The sequence below is a fragment of the Canis lupus genome, chromosome 13, assembly GCF_003254725.2.
Source record: "Canis lupus dingo isolate Sandy chromosome 13, ASM325472v2, whole genome shotgun sequence".
NCBI classification, from domain to species: domain Eukaryota; kingdom Metazoa; phylum Chordata; class Mammalia; order Carnivora; family Canidae; genus Canis; species Canis lupus.
Genome location: NC_064255.1, coordinates 21,706,031 through 21,730,450, shown reverse-complemented (window position 1 = coordinate 21,730,450; position 24,420 = coordinate 21,706,031). Strand labels below are relative to the sequence as shown.

General features: G+C 39.0%; 2 protein-coding genes and 1 long non-coding RNA gene across 10 annotated transcripts in view; 2 read left to right on the top strand and 1 right to left on the bottom strand.

Annotated features, from left to right (window-relative positions):
- Positions 1–24,420, bottom strand: part of TBC1D31 (TBC1 domain family member 31) — a 68,302-nt gene that overhangs the window by 38,259 nt on the left and 5,623 nt on the right. For 4 of the 5 annotated variants that reach the window (XR_007401534.1, XM_025450385.3, XM_049092692.1 and 1 more), the window contains exons 3-7: positions 20,140–20,255; positions 15,371–15,549; positions 7,317–7,468; positions 3,215–3,374; positions 2,198–2,398 (exon numbers count right to left, since the gene is read on the bottom strand). Coding sequence is in view for 4 of the 5 variants with exons in the window: in XM_025450385.3 (XP_025306170.1) it covers positions 2,198–2,398; positions 3,215–3,374; positions 7,317–7,468; positions 15,371–15,549; positions 20,140–20,255 (808 nt within the window). In the remaining variant the exon portion in view is untranslated. The remainder of the gene's footprint in view (positions 1–2,197; positions 2,399–3,214; positions 3,375–7,316; positions 7,469–15,370; positions 15,550–20,139; positions 20,256–24,420) is intronic. The other variant, XM_049092690.1, reaches the window with a different exon arrangement.
- Positions 2,460–2,929, top strand: LOC112662059 (acyl-CoA-binding protein-like). The gene has a single exon (XM_035696697.2). It carries the CDS (start codon positions 2,464–2,466, stop codon positions 2,725–2,727), a length of 264 nt encoding a protein of 87 aa, XP_035552590.1. The 5' UTR covers positions 2,460–2,463; the 3' UTR covers positions 2,728–2,929.
- The window catches only part of LOC112662060 (uncharacterized), a 39,269-nt gene continuing 26,225 nt past the window's right edge, over positions 11,377–24,420 (top strand). For 2 of the 4 annotated variants that reach the window (XR_003138189.3, XR_003138190.3), the window contains exons 1-3: positions 11,377–11,702; positions 13,691–13,786; positions 22,889–23,028. This is a non-coding gene — a long non-coding RNA (uncharacterized LOC112662060). The remainder of the gene's footprint in view (positions 11,703–13,690; positions 13,787–22,888; positions 23,029–24,420) is intronic. The other 2 variants (XR_007401536.1, XR_007401537.1) reach the window with 2 other exon arrangements.

Below are 24,420 nucleotides of genomic sequence, written 5' to 3'. Positions count from 1 at the left end.
AAGCAAACATCTTGACCCTTTTTCATAACACAGACTACTAAAAGACTACTTTGAAGTTTCAAAGATTTTTCTCATGTTATCTTCAGAGGTTTAGGACTTCTACTTTTGAAACCTGCAGCCTACTGTATGAGTCCAAAAAAGTCTTCCCTGGGGCACCTGGGTGGCTCAGTGGGTTAAGCAGCCGACTTCAGCTCAGGTTATGACCTCAGGGTCCTGGGATCGATTCCTCCATCCAGCTCCCTGCTCAGTGGGGACTCTGCTTCTCCCTTTCCCTCTCTCCCTCCCCCTGTTCATGCACTCTCTCACTCAAATAAAAAAATTAAAATCTTAAAAAAAAAAGTCTTCTCTATTGCCAACTGCAGTACGATGAATATAGAGAACACTGTAAAACGTGTAGAGTAGGTAATATAATATACAGGGTGTAGATACTACATTTCTGTTTTAAAACTATTATTAAAAGCGTTTAAAGTTGGAACCATTTCTGTAAGGTTTTTAAAATAGTGTTTTTCTCGGATACATTATTATTCGTATCTAGAAAGAATACGAGGATAATGCAAAATTTAACAATAGCTTTGCCCCTCAAAAAAAGTACGATGGCCATCTATTCTGTGATTTTTCAATTTTTTAGCGATGAATACAATTAACAATGGTCTGACTTCTGAATAGTGCCCATCTTTAATATCCTTGAACTCTCTTCTTTCTAACGTCAATCCATTCTTCCAATCTGTATTAAAATTTTTATTCTAGTGCCACATTTTTTTCCTCTTGAACTTCATGTGCTTCCACAAAATACAATCCTCCCAAAAGTTAGAGCCCGAGATAGGATCTGAACTGCCATACCTCAGTAGTGTTAAAGCTTCAACACATAAGCAGGAATTAACTTACTTATCAGCACAATACTAATGATTCTCCAGTGGCCACAAGACAGGACTTGAAAGAACAGGACTTGGGTCAGTTTTGTAGAGACTACAGATCTGAACATTTGTGCAAGCCTGGAATAGCCAGAAAGACACTAGTGGTGCTGATAATGTGTACAAAAAGAAAAAAAGGTGACCTTACTTCTGTTATAGGCTAGCTTTTCTGGTCAATATGATGTTAATATGCTTAACAAATACCAGAGAGGAAGTCAATGACTTACCCTTCCTTTGGTTTTTCTCAGATCTCACCCTGCTTCTATTAATAACATGTACCTAGCTCCTGTAAAATTCAGCTAAGCTGAAAACTCATTAAAATCAAATTAGTAAGTTACTAAATATTTAAAGTTTATGAGAATAGTAGAGTATAATTCCATATGGTTAAAGAAAATGTATGCATCTGCACATGCACACACACACACACACACACAAAGGTTCTCACTATTCACAGTAGTTCTGTTCTATAAAGAAGCTCCAAGAAGTACTGAGCTAGTGAATACTGAATCACTGCTCCCAGGAGAAATACAGTTAGGTCCCTGTGAGCCAGTGATCACAACATTTTTGTTGACCAATCAATATATAGCTTTGTTTAGTGTGTGTTTGTATTTAAAGACACTTATTCTATATAAGTTGATTCACGAACATTGAACTCATGCCAACGGCACTATAACTTATGCCTGAATTAAGTGTATCTATTGCAACCTTCTTGTGCTTAGGTACACTAGACAGCACGCTGGTACTGTGTATGTGTGTGGAGCATTTTTTAAAAAAGATTTATTTATTTATGAGAGAGAGAGAGAGAGAGAGAGAGAGAGAGGGGCAGAGACCCAGGCAGAGGGAGAAGCAGGCTCCATGCAGGGAGCCTGATGTGGGACTCGATCCCTGCTCACCCACGACAGCACTCGGCCTTCTTATTTCTGCTCTCATAATTGAAACAAGTATCTGTTTAATGTCACGTTTTTCACATCTTTGTGCTTTCTGTTGTTGATTTTACTCTTTAAAATGCCCCGCACAGGGATGCCTGGGTAGCTCAGCAGTTGAGCATCTGCCTTCAGCTCAGGGCGTGATCCTGGAGTCCCCAGATTGAGTCCCACATCGGGCTCCCTGCATGGAACCTGCTTCTCCTCCCTCTTCCTGTGTCTCTGCCTCCCTGTGTCTCTCATGAATGAATAAATAAAATCTTTAATAAATAAAATAAAATAAAATAAAATAAAATAAAATAAAATAAAATAAAATAAAATAAAATAAAATAAATCTTTGATGTTATTTACTTGATAACATACCTTATTGATTTCTTGTGTTAGAGCTTGAACTGAATATATGTTCAGACTTCCATTTTCCATAATAGATGCAATGTACCGTCCATGTGGGCTAATTACTGATGAGCTAATTCCTTCATCAAGGCTCCCAATTTCAAAGAGAAGTTTACAAGTTTGTATATTAACAAATCTCATTATGCCATCTTGACTCAGCACTCCAAGAACCTAAGAGTAGAGAGAAATAATATATGAATAATATATGAGTCCCGAAGGTTTGCAACCCCGCCACCATGTCTCAGGCTGAGTTTGACAAAGCTGCTGAGGATGTTAAGCACCTCAAGACCAAGCCAGCAGATGATGAGATGTTGTTCATCTACAGTCACTACAAACAGGCAACTGTAGGTGATGTAAACACAGAACGGCCTGGGCTGTTGGATCTCAGAGGCAAGGCCAAGTGGGATGCCTGGAATCAGCTGAAAGGGACTTCCAAGGAAGATGCCATGATAGCTTACGTCAACAAGGTAGAAGATCTAAAGAAAAAATATGGAATATAACGGCTGGATTTGGCTGCCAGCAGTGCATTTCGTCTAAACTGATCTAATGTCTTGTTTTTCTAATACTGTGGATGACATGAAATCATGCAAATAGCCCGTTAATGCAGGTCCTGAAGACCATGCAGGACGTGGCTCCAAAAGAGTAGGGGCTGCCATGGTTACTGACCTGCACTGAGTAGTTTTTATCCAGAAATCAATTAAAGTTGCGTCTGTTACTTAAAAAAAAAAAAAAGTCACATTTAAGTCCCATGTCTCAGATGTTAACCAGACTTACAGTGATCATTATATAATGTATACAGATATCAAATCATTATGAAGCTAATGTTTATGCCAATTAACACCTCAATGTTAAAGTCAGTCAACTCTCTGAATATCAAACTACACACGCTCACATGTACCTTGCAAGTTAAAGAGGAGAACAAAGATAGTTCAGGAATTGATATGCTCTTTCTCAGAAAGTATAATGTCCTACATTTATATTACTAACCTGATTAGAGCCAGCATCAAAACTATCGGGGAGAAATTCTAGGTGGCGGATGGCTCGAACTCTAGCAGGCATCTGAATAATTCTGAATAGCTGTTTAGCTTCCAAGCACCACAAGTGAAGGTGATTTGATTTCCCTCCAGCTGCCAGGATTCGACCATCTCTGTGGAACAAAAGGTGAGAAAGTAGGACTACATGAATTGTTTACAGTAGTACTGTCCACTATCACCCCACATGACAGAAATGTTCTCCATCTATGCCACCCAATATGGTCACTACTGGCCACAACTTGAAATGTAGCTAACGGTTCTGAGGAAGTAAAATCTTAATTTTATTTAATTTTTACTAAATAGTCCCATGAATATAGTAGCTATCATATAGGAAAAGTTCAGGTTTACAGCATATAGATTTTTTACCTATTGTATTAAGACACCAGCTTAACAAATACTTGTTTGATGACCTGATTGAGGATTTCGGAGTAACATTTATCTTTTATAGTGTAATCTCAAAGTCACCTCTATTCAACTTTCTATATTTCACATATGACTATACTGAATTGATACAGCACTGTTACATGAAAACCCAAAAAGCCTCAACTTTTTTATTTTACTTTTTATTATTATTTTTAAAGATGTTATCTATTTATCATGAGAGACACAGAGAGAAGCAGAGACATAGGCAGAGAGAGAAGCAGGCTTCCTGTAGGGAGCTGATGTGGGACTTGATCCCAGGATCACGCACTGAGCCGAAGGCAGACACTCAACCACTGAACCACCGAGGTGCCCTTCAACCTTTTTTTTTTTTTTTTTAAAGTTAGTTAGTTATGACAAAGAGAGAGAGAATGTGCATTTGTGCAGTGTGCACCCATGAGTAGGAGGAACAGAGGGAGAAGCAGAGATGTCTCACTGAGCAGGGAGCCTGACTTGCGCCTTGATCCTAGAACCCTGATATCATGATCTGAATGAACTACCCAGGCGCCCAAACCCCAGCTTTTTTTTCCTGCTCAAAGCAAGCTACTTTTACAAAGTACAAAAAGAATAAGCTGGTTTGACTTGCAATGTTGTTCACTCATTTGCCAAGAACTTGTAAAGAGTCTACTAGAAGACAGGTATCATTTCAGGCACCAGGAACATAATGGTGACCCAGGCAGGTAAGAGTCCTGCTCTTGTGGGATTTTCAGTATAGAGGAGGGGAAACAAATGAACTTTACCTCAGCTGACGGTAAGTTCTCTAAAGAACTATAAAATAAGATGGGAGTTATAGACTTGGGAAAGGAGGAAGGTCTCCTCCGTGAAAAATGTGAATGAGACAGCTGTGGGATGATTTGGAAGAATTCCATGCTGGTTGGTATTCCAGACTGGCCGACACTTTAAGTGTTGAGAAAGGAATAAGGTTAGCACCTAAGGAAGAGAGAGAAGCCACACTCAAGGGTGGTTGGAATTGTTCAATAGGAGGAAAGAGAAAACCTGAGGCCAGATGACAGAGGCCATAGGGATATTATGGGGAGTTTGGCTTTTATTCTAAACACAAGGGAATGCCTTTCAAGGAAGTTCAATAGGGAAGTGACATGATTTGACTTATGACTTAAAAAGGCCACTCTATCAGGGCACCTGGGTGGCTCAGCCAGTTAAGCCTCGAACTCATGATCTCAGAGTCTTGAGTTCAAGCCCTGCACTGGGCTCTACACTGAGCATGGAACCTACTTCAAAAAAACAAAACAAAACAAACCCCAAACCCCCACTCTATCTGCTATGTAGAGACTGACTTTAGGAAATGAAATTGAAAACAAGGAGACCAAATAAGGAGTCTATATTATAGAAGTCTGAAAGAGACCAAGGGAGTTAGAGTAGGGTCATAGCTGTGGCAATGCACAGATCAGACCAATTCAAGATATTTGATGGAACTGACGGGATTTACTCATGACTTAGAAGAGGGTGAGAGAAAACAAGGAAATAATATATTTTCTAGCTCTTTCCACTGAAAAGGCCTAGAGACAGTGACCAGATTAGTCACAAGGAGTACCCCTAACATCCAGATTAGTTTTTGAACTATTATTTCCCACTAAAACAAGCCCAGGCTCTTTAGAAAAATGGCTGATTCCAGGTTTGGGACAGAAAATGTATAAGGTAAGCCTGGAACATCTCGTCAGATAAGAAAGAATGAGAGCAGGGGATCCCTGGGTGGCTCAGCGGTTTAGCGCTTGCCTTTGGCCCAGGGCGCGATCCCGGATAGAGTCCCATGTTGGGCTCCCGGCATGGAGCCTGATTCTCCCTCCTCCTGTGTCTCTGTCTCTCTCTCTCTCTCTCTCTCTCTATGTCTATCATGAATAAATAAGTAAATAAATCTTAAAAAAAAAAAAAAAAGAAAAAGAAAAAGAATGAGAGCTTTCAAAACAGACCACTGGGGTTGTTATCAGAAGGGTTCAAAGCAGTCAAAGAGGGGAGAACTAGAGCATCACAAATAGTGATATTAATGGATTAAATCATATCAACTACATTTAAATCCATTCATTCACAAAAATTAAAGGCAAAGCTTTCATTGGCGACATGTGGAAAATGCCAATAAGCCAATTCGTTATTTTTTACAAAAAAATTTTTAAGGGTGCCTGGTTGGCTCAGTCAATTAAACTCTGTCTGACTCTTGATCTCAGGGTAGTGAGATTGAGCCCTGCATTGGGCTCCATGCTGGGTGGGGGACCTACTTTAAAAAAAAAAAAATTTTTTTAAAGACAGGGAAATCAAGCATTTATCCCACCTTTCCTTTGCAACTATAAAGTAACCAAAGAGTTGATGAGAGGACGTTTCTTTCTATAGTAGGTTTCTAGTTAATAAGGGAAGAAGGAATAACAAAATTAGCATAGCACTATTTTGCTAGCCTCGAATGCAATACTGATTCTAGGTCATGATCAGCGATGGCTGCTAATATCACAAGAGAAATGTTCATCTGATTAAATCATGCAAACCACCTATCATTATCATGTCTTCTTGACCCCAAATCAAACCTAAACCAGACCAAGCCTCCAATTTATAGAAAATATAGGTGTGACCAGTATATAGGAAACAAGGTGAGAGGATCATATTAAACACCATCACAAGGATCCAAAAAGCAAAACCTGAAATACAGAGAGCGCTATAGGACAAATGACTGTTCCTTAATGAATAAATTGCAAGGAAAATATTTAAAAAGGGATATATCATCCAAAACACTGTGTGAACCTAGTTTGGTTCCTGATTTGAACAAAAACTGTGTATATGACAATATTAAGAAATTATTCATTTTTAAAAAGTATGATAATGGGTTAATTAACTGGACTTTAAATAAAAACTTGGAAAAGGAAGTGATAACAATACTAAAGTTATGTTCTAAAAAGGACTCTTTCCTTTAGGGATACACACTGAAATATTTATGTATGAAATGATACGCTTGGATTTTGCTTTAAGGAAATGCAGTAGGTAGTAGGAGGTAGTAATAGGTTGAGTTACAGATAAAATAAAAGTGGCTATCAGATGATTATTACAGTTAATAAAAATGCTGTAATTAGGGCTTCCTGTATTTTTATATTTTTGTGTACATCTGAAATTTGCCACAATAAATTAAAAAGTTCTATAGAACATATATAAGTTTGAAGCAATTTTTTTTCTCCTATGAAAGAAAAGACAATGAATAGATAATGAAAATGGAATGAAAATTTCTAAAATTTTACTGGAAACTAGATTTCTTAAAAATTCTCAGTGTTTTAAAAAATGTACATTTGGATCAGAGAGGGAAACAAACCTTAAGAGACTCTTAACTATAGGAAGCAAAGTGAGGGTTGCTGGAGGGTGGGGGGATGGGGTAACTGGGTGACAGACAAAAAGGAGGGCACATGATATGCAACCGATGAATCATTGAACTTTAGCACTGAAGCTAATAATATACTATATGTTAATTAGTTGAATTTAAATAAAACAAAACATTTTTAAAATGTACATTTGGGGGGCCCAGCTGGCTGGCTCAGAGGAGTGTATGACTCCTGATCTTGGGGTCACGAGTTTGAGCCCACGCTGGGTATAGGGATTACTTTAAAAAATAAATACATTTAAACAAAAAGTGAAATGCACATTACCTGGTTACGGCAAATACTTTGTATAATATACTAGAGCTTTCAGGTGGAGCTGGCAATTGATATCTGCAAGAAAGAGTATCACATTCCCAGGCGAAGATGGAATTATCTTTAAAACAGCTGAGGATGGTGTTACTTAATGGTAAAAAGAAAACCTAAAGATAGAGGAAAAGTTATTGTTCATATAGCCAACAGCTTCTTTAAATTTAAAATTATACAAGTTGTCAATTTTTCTTTTAAAAAATTACTTTTTCTTAAACTGGAAAAAAATATTTATGACATATGACAGGATAATACTGATAACTCATATACTATTATAAACTGAAAGGAAAAGGTAAACAAACTCCTTTAGAAAAAATCAGGGACTGAAATGACTAGGCAATTCATAAAATACAAAGTAACAATTTTAAAATATTTAACCTTATAAAAGATTCAAATGAAAACAATATTTTGTGTATCAGATATACTCTAACACAAATGAACATATACACAAGCTATACATACACTAACATATGTACTCTATAAACTACCTTCTACTATAAACATGACATGAAATACTAATTACTCATAAAGATTACAAATATTAAATATTGGTGAGAGTATAGGAAACCGGCACTGTCCTCCTGGCTGCTGGTAATAAAAACTGGTTACAGATAATATACAAGGTATCTCAACAACCTTGAGAAGAGAGGTATGTATCTTTTCTGAGCTAGTCAGGCTGCTTCTAAGAGTTAATCCTTTCTGGGGAAAAAAATCAGCAAAGTGCTTTAAGGTAAAGGTATACAAATGTTTGTTGGGCATTATTTATAAAAATACAAAAAACAAGTTTGTTGTTGAAAACAAAACTATGATATTTTATCAGTGACTCTATCTTTTTAATGGACAATTGAGACTGGACTTGATAGTAAAGTTGGAAATACCACTTTATTCTAATGTCTGTTCTTCTATTGTATAAGCACTAAACAATGCTGACTTTTCTCTTTTTTTAAGATTGTATTTATTTATTTATGAGAGACACAGAGAGGGAAGCAGAGACACAGGCAGAAGGAGAAGCAGACTCCCTGCTGGGGAGCCCGATGAGGGACTTGATCCCACGAACCCAGGATCATGACTTGAACTAAAGGCAGATGCTCAACCATGAGCCACCCAGGGACCCCCTCCTTTAAAAAAAAAAAAAATTATTCATTCATGAGAGACACAGAGAGAGGCAGAGACATAAGCAGAGGGAGAAGCAACAATGCTGACTTTTGATAACACAAAGTTTTAGTTAAAATTCACCATTTTCTCCTAAGAATTTCAATGTCCTCTAATATGATTTTGTGTCATTTGTATAAAGCACACTAAGGGAGGAAGGGAAGGAAAAGAAAGGAGAGAAGATGGAAGAAATCTATGCCCTAAGACTGTCCATCCTCTCAAAAAAACCTCAAGTGACATTTCCCATGGTTTAATCTTTAGTTCTATCTCTAGCTCTTTATTCTTTGATTCCCATCTAGAGCTGCCATCTTAACTGCATTACAGCTTATTGTTACTCTTCATATTTGAACATATTTTGTCATTGTTTCCACCAGTTTGTCTTTATAAGCTTTATTATTTTTTGAAGAGATATGATTTGTTCTTGTGTTGGAGAAGGAACAGGGACTAAGGAGGCAGCACACCGTGAACAATTTGTAGCCTCTCATTCTGACCCTGGATTTGTCATACACCTTCACCGTTTAGTAGAGTCAGAGAAACCCTGTTTTCTCTTGAAATGCTACATTCTTTGGAGATGAGGTGATCACCATCTTTAACACTGGAGTGTCTCTTGAGTATTTACAATTTGGAGGCCATCCTCATAGTAGTAGTGAGAAGGAGTGGACCAAAAGGAGTAGTAGTGAGAAGGAGTGGACCAAAAATGACTGTCTGAGGGTAAAGCAGGATCAACACCAAATCTACTGCGGCTTTCTCCAAGTGTTATAGACATAATGAATCCATAGGCACCTAAATAAAATACTTCTGCAACCCTGCATCTGCTTTGTGTTGTCACCAAGTCTGTTCTATACATACAGTTAAAAAAAAATCATTTCTTATTTTTAAAATATTTTATTTATTTATTCATGAGAGACACCGAGGGGCAGAGACATAGGCAGAGGGAGAAGCAGGCTCCCCACAGGGAGCCTGATGTGGGACTTGATCCCAAGACTCTGAGATCACAACCTGAGCCAAAGACAGACGCTCAACCACTGAGCCATCCAGGTGCCCCAAGAATGATTCTAATAGTTAATGATATTACTATAAAAATTTCAAGGCCTGAAACCTGTAATTTTTTTTAAGTTTTTTATTTATTTATTTTTTAATTTTTTTTTAAGAGGTGCAGGGAGGGGCAGATGGAGAGAGAAAGAAAATTTTAAGCAAGCTCCAAGCCCAGCGCGGGCCTCACAATCGATTGTGATCGATCTCACAACCCGAAATCATGACTTAAAATTAAGAATCGGATGCTTAACCGACTGTAACCGACTGGGTCACCCAGGCACCCCAAGAAACCTGTAGTTTTTATAATAATAGTTGAAGGCTGTTATTATGAACTATTTTTCTTGTATACATATAACAGTATCTTTTTAAATAATAAATAGTGCTTAAAAACCACAACTCTTACATACACACATACATAATGCACTGTGGGACTTACTGGTTAATTAAAACAATCTACTCAGTGTTCATGCTAATAAGATACAATAAAAAATGCTAATTTGACTGCTGCCCTTGCCTAATTCAATCCTCACTTTTGTCCTTGGCTCACTTTGTCAAAGACAATCTCTGATAGATTGTTTGCCAACAGATTCAGGAAGATTTATAATAGAAAGGTCTTACTGAAAGAATTTGCAATAAATACAATGTAATCTAAAACGAATGCACTGAAACGCTGTTTGAAAGCCAAGGTCGAAAGAGTGACTTAAGATTTTTATTATAATTAGCAATATTTTTCTAGAAAAGTAATAAAGTTTATTCCTAGTGGGAGAAGCAAAAGCTTAAAAGTTAATGAACACCAACTGCTATTTTAGGGGAATAGCTGTGATAGATTATTGCCTACATGATTATTCATTACTAGATTTGTGATTTTAATTGCCAGATTTTAATGATTATAAAATTGTTCCTAATGAATCATGTCATTATTTAGATAGTGTCATCTCTTGACAGTCATAAGCTTAGTAAAAACTTCAAAAGCACTAACAAAATTTGCTTTTTGGAAGGTTGGCTGAAAGGGTGGGGCTGCTGCTTTTCCTTATAAAATGCAAAAATCTTAAGCTTTCCAATTCACTTTTGAGAGGTATGTGGGCTCTTTTCAAAGTTGAGAGTTCAGTATGGCAATAAAGGGCAAGTCAAATGCACAATTCAGCAAAAATTTAGTGTGTGCCCACTAAAGAGACTAAGTTCAGTAATACATTCTTTGTTAAATGTTTCTTCATATCCATCACAAAAATTTTTCCAATACATACTGAACCATAGTCATCAGAAACTCTAGATTTATTCAAAAACCCCAAACTAAATATTTAAATATTCTACTTTGAACATCAACAAACTAATAGAAATTTACTAATATGAAGCAGTGTAATTGACTTACCCGAGAGGCAGTATGGTATAATGGAGAGACTCTACACTAATATGAGCTTAGATTAAAACCACAAGTATTTGATAAGCTATGTAGACATGGGACGTTACTAATGTCTCTCAGCTTCAGATCCCCTTTTGTAAAATGAGAGTAGTATCTACTTTTAGGATTAAAGTTTAAAAATAACTAAACAAAGTGTTAGGTGCATAATAAATATTCAATAATTAGTATCTATTGCTATTGGTATTAATTATTTCTATTGCCAGGCACAAAACCAGTGGAAAGATGTTGGGAGTGACAGGTTCTTTAAAAACATTTTGATATCTGGGCCTGGGTGGCTCAGTCGGTTAAACGTCTGACTCTTGATTTAGGCTCAGGTTATGATCTCAGGGTGATGAGATGGAGCCCCCTGCAGACTCCCCACTAAGTGGGGAGATTCTCTCTCCCTCTGCCCCTCCCCCTACTCATTCTCTCTCTCTCTCTCTCAAAATAAATAAAATCTTAAAAAAAAAGGAAAAATATTTTTAAATCAAAGGTCCATAGTTATTAATTTGAAACCCTTGGTGCTAAATTGTGTTCCAGAATTCAGAATTATTTCTGACTTGAGAATGGTAATATGATATTCTGTGATAGAATGCAGAACCCCTGGGTGACCCGGAGCAATATCCCATACTCAAACACATGAACATTTCAGCCTTGTGTCAATTCAGTTCAGGTTTTGCTGCCAAGTGAATTCAGCAAGATCAGATTTTGCCACCAAGTGAACTGCTTGAAAACTTTTGGGCTTCTGAATTGCTAATGAGGTACCATTCATCTATTTCACGTAGTTCAAAAGAAATACAAGTTATCTTACAGCTCTTTTTTTTTTTAAGATTTTATTATTATTTATTCATGAGAGACAGAGAGAGAGAGAGGCAGAGACACAGGCAGAGGGAAGCAGGCTCCATGCAGGGAGCCCGATGCAGGACTCGATCCCGGGTCTCTACGATCAGGCCCTGAGCCGAAGGCAGTGCTAAACCACTGAGCCACCCAGGCCGCCCCTTACAGCTCTTTAAAAAGATACCTAACTGCACTGAGCCACTCCTGTAGTAGAACCAGAAAACAGGTAAGAACAACGGACAACAGCAGAAGCAGCTGCAGCTGACTTAGAAATAAGCACTTGATACACCAAAGCAGATGTTAGGTCTAGATTGCTTTGTAGAAGCTACCACATTTGGTCCTGAAGCCAACACTAAGATATGGGCCACTACTATCTGCATCTTACGTATAAGGTAAATAGCCTGTCGAAAATGTTGAACATGAATTTATTTAAGACTTTTTTTTTTTAAAGATTTATTTATTTATTTATTCATGATAGACATAGAGAGAGAGAGGCAGAGACACAGGCAGAGGGAGAAGAAGCAGGCTCCATGCCGGGAGCCCAACGCGGGACTCGATCCTGGGATTCCAGGATCGTGCCCTGGGTCAAAGGCAGGCGCCAAACTGCTGAGCCACCCAGGAATCCCTACTTAAGACTTTAGATTTAACTTCTGGCTTATAAGAAATACAAATCAGAGAATAAGTTAAATGACATAGCAATGAACAATAAGACAAATTCAGAATTTGGGGCATTTTCCAGGACAACTGGCTTGGTTGCTCTCAAAATAAATAAAAGAATAAATAATAATGTCATGGGAAAAACGGTAGAAGATTATTTTATTTTTAAAGATTTATTTATTTGAGAGAGAGTGTGCATGCAGTGGTGGGGGCAGGGGAGCAGAGGGAGAAGGAGATGGAGAATCTTCAGCAGACTCCCCACTGAAGGCAGAGCCCAATCTCACCACCCTGAGATCACGACCTGAGCCAAAATCAACAGTCAGACACTTAACTGACTGAGCTACTCACGTACCTCATAGAAGACTATTTTAGATTAAAAAGAGCCCTCATAAAATGAGACTCAACATCATTTGTCACCATGTATCATACATACAAAAGTCACAGAAGTTCTATATAAAATACAGAATCATGGGCAGCCCAGGTGGCTCAGCAGTTTAGTGCTGCCTTCAGCCCAGGGCCTGATCCTGGGACCCGGAACTGAGTCCCATGTTGGGCTCCCTGCATGGAGTCTGCTTCTCCCTCTGCCTGTGTCTCTGCCTCTCTCTCTGTCTCTCATGAATAAATAAAATCTTTTAAAAAAAATCAAATACAGGGATCCCTGGGTGGCGCAGCAGTTTGGCGCCTGCCTTTGGCCCAGGGCACTATCCTGGAGACCCGGGATAGAATCCCACGTCAGGCTCCCGGTGCATGGAGCCTGCTTCTCCCTCTGCCTGTGTCTCTGCCTCTCTCTCTCTCTGTGAGACTATCATAAATAAAAAAAATAAATAAATAAAATAAAAAATTTAAAAAAATCAAATACAGAATCAGAAAATGGAATGAAAACATAGATTGAGTAAAAATTAAGAAGAATAAAAGTTTTACTTTAAGATTAGTTCACAATTACCTCCTGTTTTCAAAGAATAAGCCAGGAGTAGCAACAATCTGACCAGCCTTCAGTTCCTGTATAGCCCAGGGGCTAAGAATGGTTTTTACATTTTAAAATTATTTCACTGTAGGGACGCCTGGGTGGCTCAGCGGTTAAGTGTCTGCCTTGGGCTCAGGTTGTGATCCTGGAGACTCAGGATCGAGTCCCATGTCGGGCTCCCTGCATGGAGCCTGTTTCTCCCTCTGCCTATGTCTCTGCCTCTCTCTCTGTGTGTCTCTCATTAATAAATAAATAAAAATCTAAAAACAAAATAAAATAATTTCATTGCAGATGGTTATATAAGTACATGCACAATATCCTCAATTTTACTCTGGGTCTGCAAAACAAGAATATTTACTACCTGGTCCTTTGAGAAAAAGTTTGCAGGTAACGTACAGACTACCATGTTCTCTTATTTTAGAACAATATACCTATATCCATACTGCATACTATACATATGTTTTCTAAATTTTATTCTCGTATCACTAACAACTGGAGTCTTACATTTTAAACTAAAATGTCTAAATGACCAAGCAAGGCTAGATTGGCAACTATCCAGCATCTAGTAATTTTAATTTCATGGTAAAAAGAACAGATGGTTTTTGTGTCACTGTTTCATAACTCTGTTTCCATTGTGGGTTCAATTCCCAATGTGCTCTGCTTTGGAATTTAGAATTCAATTTAGTACTAAAGCAATTAAAGAAGAAAAGACCTACTAAGATATTTGGCCTAAACCCCTGATGAGTAAGCTGGCTACAACTTTTATCTATTTTTAATTATTAAAGGCAATCTAAGGAACTGAGATTTCCACAGAGACTATAAAATAAATTTCTGGTTGACATGCACTGCTAGCTGTTCATGTTAATGACCAAGAAATTAAAAGCAATACTGCATGTATAATATAACCTGAAGCAATAGAATGAATCACATGGGAGACTCAGACAATCCTGACAATAGTATTAGGCTAATCAAATGGAAAAAAAATTAAGCCTTAAAAGCAAAAGAGGTGGGTATTTTTTAAAAAGTGATATACGTATACAATCGAATACTCATCAATAATAACAAGGAATGAAGTACTGAAATGTACAACCACATGGATGAAGCTCAAGACCATTATGTTAAAGGAAAAAAGCTTTACATATACCATTACTGACTAGCTCTATTTATTTGAAATTTTACAACAGACAAAACTTAATGTACAGTAGGAAAACATCAGGACAGTGCTTTCCTTGGGATGATGGTAGTAATAGGTCCAACACAGGTTACAGAAGTATATGTGCAAACTGTACAAAACTGAACAAATAAATACTTAAGATTTGTGTATTTCATTATATATAAATTTCACATTAGCAAATACTGAACCCTAACCAATTAAATCCAGGCTTAAGTATTTATGGGCAAGTATACTGATGTCTGTAATTCACTTTAAAATGGGGAAAAAAAGGGCAGCCCCGGTGGTCCAGCGGTTTAGCGCCGCCTTTGGCCCAGGGTGTGGTCCTAGAGACCTGGGAACGAGTCCCACATCAGGCTCCCTCTGCCTGTGTCTCTGCCTCTCTCTCTCTCTCATTTATAAATAAATAAAACCTTAAAAAAAAAATGGGAAAAAAAAGAATAGAGGACAGAAAGATGGACAGATCCTTAATATAGCACAGTACCATAAGTAAAAATAGCATAGGAATACATTAATGATAGAATCTAATGGTGCACATGTGTTCACTGTGAATTTCTTACAAATCTACTCTACGTTTAAAATTTTTCAAAACAAAAACTCAGTAAGTTATAAATTGTAGCCATAGGTAACATCTTTAATCCTGTGGGCCACTCTGCTTTGCTTGTTGCTGAGTTACGAGAACACAGCTAGGTGGGACAATGTGAATCATTCATTAGTCTTCCATCATCTATAAACCCTGCTGACCAAGAAACTAGTCTTGAGAAGCACAAAAGACCAAGATGCACCCCACCTCCACTGACCTTTTGTATACCCACAGACTGTAGAATATTCAGCTTTCTTTTTCTCTGAAAGGTATCCAAGTCCCATAGCTGTGCCGTATCAGAAGAAGTAGTGATGGCGTATCTCCCTGATGCGTGCACAGAGATCGAAAATACTGATGATTCATGTCCTCTCATCCAACTAACTAGCTCCTTGGTAACTGTGGTGAAAAGTAAAAGTTACACAGATCAAACACTATCACCAAAGAACAATTTCAGTTGATGTCTAGGTATTTCTATGAGGCACCTTCATTAACATCTACAAAAGTAAAAGCCTAGTTGGCCGGTTGATAAAATGCACAAATGGAACATGTTAGTAACATGAATATCGTGAACACGTGAGGAGATGGGGACAAATGAAAAAGGGTTTAAGAAATGCTTCAAGTGTGACAATAGGGAGTTTGGGCTTTCTCTTGTGAGTCATAGTTTTATCTCATAGAAGAATATCATAGCTGGTGTGTATTTTAGGGAGAGCACTTTGAAGATACGTGGTAGATACATTGCAAAGAAGGAAGAGATAACAAATTCACTTTCTGCTGTAATAATCTAGGGAGGAAACAGGAAGGTCTAAACTAAAAAGGTGATGATGGAGAAAAGAATAAACTCAAGAACCGTAATGGAGAAATTCAAAGGACTGTGTGGTCAAATAGATGTGTTGAACTAAAAGACGAGTTAGGTCTTCAGTGGTTCTAGCTTAGTTATGTAACTAGATGGCAATACTACTAACTGACTTGAGAAATACATGAAGAGAAACAGATCTAGCAGTATGGGAAGCAGAGATCATGGATTTTTTTTTTTTTTTTTTTGTAATGAATTTGATTTTTAAAACTGATCCTGAGGTTTGTGTATATCCATGCGAGAGAGAAGCATAGAAAACAGCCTGGTGGGAAAAATACCAAAAACCTCACGACAATTATCACTGGGTCATAGAATTAGAAGTGATTTGTGTATTCTCTTTACATTTTCCTGTGTTTCCAAGTTTTCTATGGTAGGCATGTTTTACTTTCATGATTAGAACTTTTTCCTCCAGAAAGATGAAACTGAGAATAGTCAGAAAGCACGATGTAAATCTGGGAAGCATTAAAAGACACAACATAGGTAGAAATTGAAAGCAGAGCAAACAGAGAAAGCCCTGGGGGAAGAGTTGTAGTTTCCAAACACCAGTCTAAAGTCTGGCATTAGTTAATGATCAATTTTTCATTGGTCTTCAGTGAAATGAGAAAAATAAGGATAATGAAACGAGTTTTTCATAAAGCTAAATTTATTTTTTTCAAGATTTTATTTATTTGGGAGACAGAGAAAGAGCAATAGCACATACAAGTTGGGGGGGAGCAGCAGGCAGAGGGAGAGAGGGAGCAGCAGACTCCCCGCTGAGCAGGGAGCCGGATGTGGGGCTAGATAGATCCCAGGACCCCGGGATCATGACCTGAGCTAAAGGCAGATACTTAACCACTTGAGCCACCCAGGCACCTCTCATAAAGCTAAGTTTAAAGTACTACCTTTCAATCTAGTATTATATCCTTCTAGTAAGTTCTTTTATGTTAAAAAAAAATCTTGTTTCATGAAATGAAGTTTTATTGTTTTTTCTAATGTCAATTAGCAAACTTAAAAGTTGACAACCCATGTGGGTTGTTCTTCTGCTTTCTCTTTAATTGGGGAAAAAAATCCAAAAGTCCAGGTACCAGGGACCACTAAAATAACCCAGGAGAGGGGATCCCTGGGTGGCTCAGCAGTTTGGCGCCTGCCTTTGGCCCAGGGCGTGATCCTGGAGTCCCGGGATCAAGTCCCACATCGGGCTCCCTGCATGGAACCTGCTTCTCCCTCTGCCTGTGTCTCTGCCTGTCTCTCATAAATAAAAAAAAAAAAATAAATAAAAAATAAATAAATAAATAAATAAATAAATAAATAAATAAAATAAAATAAAATAAAATAAAAAAAAACAACAGGAGAGAACCTACTAGGAAGCAGTCGGAAAGGTAGGAGGAGAAGCCAGAGAGAGAAGAGAATGAAAACTAAGGTCCTGATGTAACGCAAGGTGCTAAATGCTACTGAGAGGTGGAATGAAAAGTAGGAGGGTTTCAACAATCAGAGGTTCTGAATGACCTTGGAGGTATGGGGGGGGTGGGGAGAAGCAAGTGGCAGAGTCCACTGCTAGAGGTGGTGAAGCAGCGGGATTTAGCAGCCAAGAGGGAGGTAGTGAAGACCACATCCCAAGGAAGGGGCTTCACTGGTGAGGGTAGGGGGGGTTCAACAGACAGAAGAGACTGTGAAAAGACAGACCTGAGGAGAGAGGAGAAGAGCATGGATAGAACCCAAGTGAAGCAATCACAGAGGAGTATCAACATTTCACTTTTTTTTTTTTTTTTTTTTTTTTTTTAACAATTTTTGTGATAGCAGTGTTTGGAACAGAGATTGGAGACAGGGTAAAGTCCATTGATAGGTAACAAGTTTAATGATTATGGTCATGCCAACATCTACAGAGTGGAATATTACATGCTGGTTTTAAAATACTGTCTGAATGTTTAATGAGGTTAAGAACACGATCCCACAAAACAATGCAGATAGGATGAGCATATGTTTGTTAGAATGTAAGAGAGGTGGGGTGCCTGGGTAGCTTAGTCCATTAAGTGTGGGACTCTCAGTTTGAGGTCAGGTAGTGATCTCAGCGTCATAAGATGGAACCTAGGCTCCACTCAGTGGGGAGTCTGCTTGAGATTCTCTCTCCCTCTGCCCCTCCTTCTGTTCATGAGTGCAAATGTGCTGATGCTCTATCAAATAAATAAATAAAAGCTTAATAATGAAAAAAGAATGTAAAAAAGGTATATGCAGAGAAAACAGACTGGAAAGATAGGTCCCTACTATAGAAACATGGACTGTGTCTGAGCATTACTGAAGGACATTGAGTTAGCCTCCTTACACGCACAGTGAGAGTGTAGTGATGATTAAGAGCAGGGACTCTGGAGCTAGGCTTCCAGGATAGGATTCCTGGCTCCACCACTTACAAGCTGTGGGACCTTGGTCAAGTTACTTCTATGCCTCAGTCTCCTCATCTGTGAAATGGAGATAACAGTATCCATCTCCGTGCGTTTCAGGACAATGAAAATTAGTATGTATAAAGTCATAGAACAGTACTTGGCAAGCAGCCCAGGTGGCTCAGGGGTTTAGCACCACCTTCAGCCCAGGGTGTGATCCTGGAGACCCAGGATCGAGTTCTGCGTTGGGCTCTCCGCATGGAGCCTGCTTCTCCCTCTGCCTGTGTCTTTGCCTCTCTCTCTCTGTGTGTCTCTCATGAATAAATAAATAAAATCTTAAAAAAAAAAAAAAAAAGAACAGTACTGGGCAAAGAGTAAACAATATATAAGTGTTAGCTATCACTAATATTACTACGGTTATTATCTTCCTTTTTCTAAAATAGATTTTATTTATTAGAAAACATGCTCACATGGGGGAGGGGCAGAAGGGGAGAAATGAGCAAACTCAGCATTGAGCCCGGAGCTGGGGCTCAAACCCAGGATCCGGAGATTAGGACCTGAGCCAAAACCAAGAGTTCGATGCTTAAACACCTAAGCCACCCAGGCGCCCCAGTTATTATTATTATTATTTAAGATTTTTATTTATTTATTCATGAGATAGAGAGAGAGGCAGAGATACAGGCAGAGGGAGAAAGAAGCAGGCTCCATGTAGGGAGCCTGACATGGGACTCGATCCCGGGTCTCCAGGATCAGGTGCTGGGCTGAAGGCAGCACTAAACTGCTGAGCCACCTGGGCTGCCCTCAGTTATTATTATCTTTCTAAATATTCTATCAATTACTTCAATAATAAGAAAAAAAATACAGTTGAGATACCTTTTTTCTTACTAAGAGATTCAGTTTACAGAACTCTAAATTCTCTAAAAGTAGATGACATGGTGTAAAATACATAGGCTATATTTGAAAGTTATTATTCTTGTACCTAAGTACAAGAAGGAACTGAGGCTTCAGAGAGAGGTCTGGCTTTTGTTCAGGTTCCTGAGGAGCATTCTCTAAACCCTAAAAATTTCCCCAGTTAAGAGGTGTCTCTGTTATTCATGGCTGGTCCCTTGGACAACAACAGATGGCTTATCTAAGGAGAGAATCTCAGAGCCGGGTCTGGTCACACAAGAAAGACCAGCCATGTGAGTGAACAGAAGGCTGGGGCTCTGGGCCATGTGATATCTGCCCAAACACTCCAAAGAGAGGGGAGGGCTGGAAATTGGGATTATTACCCACCAGTCTGAATTCAAATCAGTCATGTTTACATCATGGAGCCTCCATAAAAGTCCTGGACATCAAAGCTTAGTGAATTTTTGGTTTGGCAATACTCAGTGTGGATGGCCACTTGCTGATGCTGGGAGGGTAATATGCCCTAAGGGGAATTATCAGTTTCTCTTCTGGGAGCCTCCCACATTCTACCCTATGTGTCCTTCCTTTACCTGATTCCAATTTATATCCTCCTGTTGCATTAAAACCACAATTGTAAGCAGAGTGCTTTCCTAAGTTCTGTGAGTCATTCTGAATTACCAAACCTGAGGGTAGTTGTGGGGAACCTTGAATTTGTAGACAGCAGACCTGATGGGAAGATGGTCCCAGGACCCCCCAAACTTACAGCTGATGTCTCAAATGAGGTCATTTTGTGGGGACCTCTGCCCCAGACTGTACAGACTGACAAACTCCTTGCAGTACTTCAGTCTAAATTTTACTCTTATTCAAATGATAAATAGAAAGACTTCTTACCTGTGTCGAAACATTTAATAGAATAATCAGCTAATGCCACAAGGAATTCAGACTTCCTACGGAGATTAAAGGCCAGAGCTGTGCATGCTTGTGCTGTTCGCTGAACAAGATTAAACCTATTAAGAGATTACCACATTAGTATTAGAAATTCTTCCAACAATCATAAATTTTACGTTGGAGGAGTCCTTAGAGATGAAGAAAACGAAACCCAGAAAAATGAACTCTTGTTTCGGTAGGCCAAAAATAGATTCTGAAGAGTTCCGTCTGCCATGTACAGGAACTTGGCACTTACTTAGCAGGTTTTAAGCCTAGCAGAATTACGACCAGCCACGGCTTTTAGGAAGATGATTCTGGCAGCAATGGCAAATGGATAGAGGGACAAGAAGAGATCTGAAGCAAGCTGCTAGAGAGCATCTAACCAGAGTTATGGGTATAAAAAGGAAAGGACAAACAGGACAAGAGTCAGGAGTCAAGTGGGTGTACGGCATGGTGATGCATCAACTATGAGGTGAGGAGGGAGGAATCAAGAATGATGAAGGTAAAAAAAAAAGATCTCGGGACACCTGGGTGGCTCAGTGGTTGAGCGTCTGCTATCAGCTCAGGGTGTGATCCCAGGCCTGGGATTGAGTCCCACATCAGGCTCCCTGCAAGGAGCCTGCTTCTCCCTCTGCCTATGTCTCTGACTCTCATGAATAAATATATAAATCTTTAAAAAAAAAAAAAAAGAAAGAAAAGCGATCTCATAAGGTCGTTGTGATGATTAAGTGAACTAATACAGTGACTAAATGAAATAATATATGCTAAGTGCTTAGCAGAGTACCTGGCACACAGTTACATTAATTTACTAAAAAAAATCAGGTTTTCAAGAGTGGGCAAAAGAGGGATGAGTTTGAGGATAGAAAATAAGTCTGGTTTTAAATATGTTGAGTTCAAGGCCTTTGCAAAATGTTTAGAGCTGTACTGTCCAAGAAATATAACACAGGCTGCAGGTGTAATTTAAAATATTGTAGGAGCCTTTTTACTTTGAAAAAAAGAAAAAGGTAAAATTAATCTTAATAACATATTTTTCCTAATATGTATATATTATGATTTCAACATTTAATCAATAAAATTAAGGAGATATTTTACATTCTTTTTTTCATACTAAGTCTTCCATATCCACTGTGTATTTTACACTAACACATCTCAATTTGTTTTTTTTTTAATATTTATAATTTTAACCATTTTTTTTAAGAAGATTTATTTATTTGAGAGAGTGAGCAAGAGAGCATGAGCAGGGGGAGGAGCAAAGGGAGAAGCAGACTGCCTGCTGAGCAGGGAGCCCAACGTGGGGCTCAATCCCAGGACCCCAGGTTCATGACCTGAGCCAAAGACAGATGCTTAACTAACTGAACCATCCAGGTGCCCCTGACACATCTCAATTTGGACTAGCCAACTTTCAGTCTCCAGAGCTTGATGCAGCCAGTGGCTCCTGCACAGGACAGCCTAATCTAGCCAGTAGGTAGTAGAAGTAAATCTGGATTAACAGTGTTTGCATGGCAGCTGAAGCCTCAGGCTTGGTATTGATGAGATTATCAATGAGAATGCCTGGAGCATAGAATGGAGCAGGCCCAGGAGAGATGCTCAAGCAGTACAATGAAGGGACAAGCACTAGCAGGAGAGTCAGTGAAACAAGGGGAAAAATTGATCAGGGAAGTAAAAAAATCAGGAAAGAGCTGTACCTTGAAGCAACAGAAAAAAAATTCTACAGAGGATGTGAAGACGAGTATTTAATGGAATGAGAAGTGAAAGAGACATTCGATTAGGCAAGTAAAATTTCCAAGGGACCCCAGCACAATGGGTGTTCAAATCAGGCATGCCTGATTTCAAGGCTCAGCTCTGCCACTTACTCTTCTGCTCAGATGTGAATATTTAGAGAGAGAGAGAAAAGGGACAGTGGACAAATTAAAAGAGAAGAACACTCATGGTGCAAAGTCCCAGGGATGGCCTCAGAAGATGGAGATCAGTACTGGAAGAAACTAGGATCACTTACTTTATGAATAAACCAACCATATGGATGGCTGTGTATCTGAGGCTGTGTTGGGGAAGAGGAAGGGCAGTTTGAAAGTGTTTGTTTTCTCATGAGTGAGGAGGCCAGCCAGTCGAGCAAGAGTAGGATCGCAAGAGTAGGATCGTACACAAGGAGATGAGGAAGCAGGCAAAGGTCTGGAATTGAATGAATGGAGGAGAGTGAGAGAAATAAGAACTATTGACAAAATAATAACAATTGATTAGCAAACGAAGGGAAGGAATCAGTAACGCTCAGGTCCATTATCTAGTAACGGAGTCTCTAAGTAATTTTTGTTTTCTCTAGCAGCGGGAACAGAGAAGAGACAGTTGTATGGACTTAAGATTGAGAACTGGTAGCATGCGTTAGGCAAGGGTAAAGGGTGGGAGAATTGTGACCGTTACTTTTTTGGCAAAGAAGAGAGACAATGATTAACAGATATCTAATAAATTACAGAGAAATTCATTATCTACTACGACCTCTTCTTTTCCTGAACAATTTGAGAATAAGTTACTGAGATCATGATTCCTACAAACAAGAAAATTCTCCCATATAATTGCAATACAACTATCAAAATCAGAAAATTACATTTATATATTACCACAACCGAGTCCTCAGACCCCCATTCAGTTTTGCCATGTGTCCCTAGTAATGTCCTTGACAGCAAAAACATCAATCCAGATTCATGTCTTTACTTTTCAGGTCTCTAGTCTCCCTCAAGCTGTAATAATTCTTCTGGTTTTTCTACAACTTTCATGACCTCAACCCTCAAGATTATGGGCCATCCTATGTATGCACACAAACTTCGATCTGTCCCACTACTTGTGTCATCATTTGATAAGGTAGTGTTTGCTATACTTCACCACAAAATTAATCTTTCCCCCTCTATAATTATTTTGTGGGGAGCTGCTCTGTGACTATGTGAGTATCCCTTTTCACTAACTTATTACAGCATGAATTCATAGATTTCTATTTTACTCAGTGGGTTAGTACCCATTATTATCATTATTTATTTTGCTACAATGTCTCTAATACAGGGGCTCTTTTAAGCCACCATTATGTCCTTTTGACACTCTGTGTTTTTTTAAGATTCTATTTATTTATTTGAGAGAGAGAGAGAAGCAGATTCCGGCTGAGCTGGAAGCCGATTCGGACTTGATCCCAGGACCCCAGGATCTCAACCTTAGCCAAAGGCAGCATTTAATCGACTGAGCCACCCATGTGCCCTTTGACCCTTTATTTTTTTTTAAGATTTATTTATTTATTCATGAGAGACACAGAGAGAGAGAGGGGCAGAGACAGAGGGAGAAGCAGGCTCCCCGCAGGGAACCTGATGTGGGACACGATCCGGATTCCAGGATCATGCCCTCAGCCTAAGGCAAGATGCTCAACCACTGAGCCACCCAGGCATCTCGACGCTCTTTCTTTAAACAATTCCTTCTTTCTGGCTACAAAATGTTAAAGGCTCACCTTGTACTTTGCCTGTCTCTATCCTAAAACTGGCCGTTTCTGCCAGGATCCCTGATTACTTTTAGCAGATCGTGGTATTTAGAAAAAAAAACGGTATATTCATTGCTACTGGGGCGTTGTTGCTCCCAGGTCCTATGAATGGACTACGCTAGGAAACATATGAATATGTAATTCATTCACTCACTCATACATCTATTCAATTCTATGTCCAGATATTCAAAACCAGCAGTGCACACAGGTATATCCAATTCCAATCTGGTACCACAGGATTCATTCTAGTTTTCTACGTTCCTATATTTGTAACCCCCCTTCCTGATCGGAGAAGCCGGGTCCCCATTATCCTCAACATATTTACTCACTCGATCAAAGCTTCCTGTCTTTCCCATGATTGCCCATCCCTCGCAGAGACACCTGACTCTGCCAGGCGGACAGGCTCTCCCTCCCACCTACCCGCCCCCCGCTGCAGGGATGCTTCCCTTCATCAATCCCACCTAACTGCTTCTGCACTCAGTTGTTCAGCAGAGGAAGCAGAGGCAGAAGCTGAAGATCAAGTCTTTAAAACTGCTAGATGTACAAGGGGTGGTGGAAAGGGAGGTGGGCAGGGGACTGGGGTGACTGAGTGACAGCACTGAGGGAGGCACTTGATGGGATGAGCACTGGGTGTTATGCTATATGTTGGCAAATTGAACTCCAATAAAAAGAAATTTTTTAAAAAAAGGAGTAATGGGTATCATATAGGCAAAGATATAGAGGGATGACGTCAG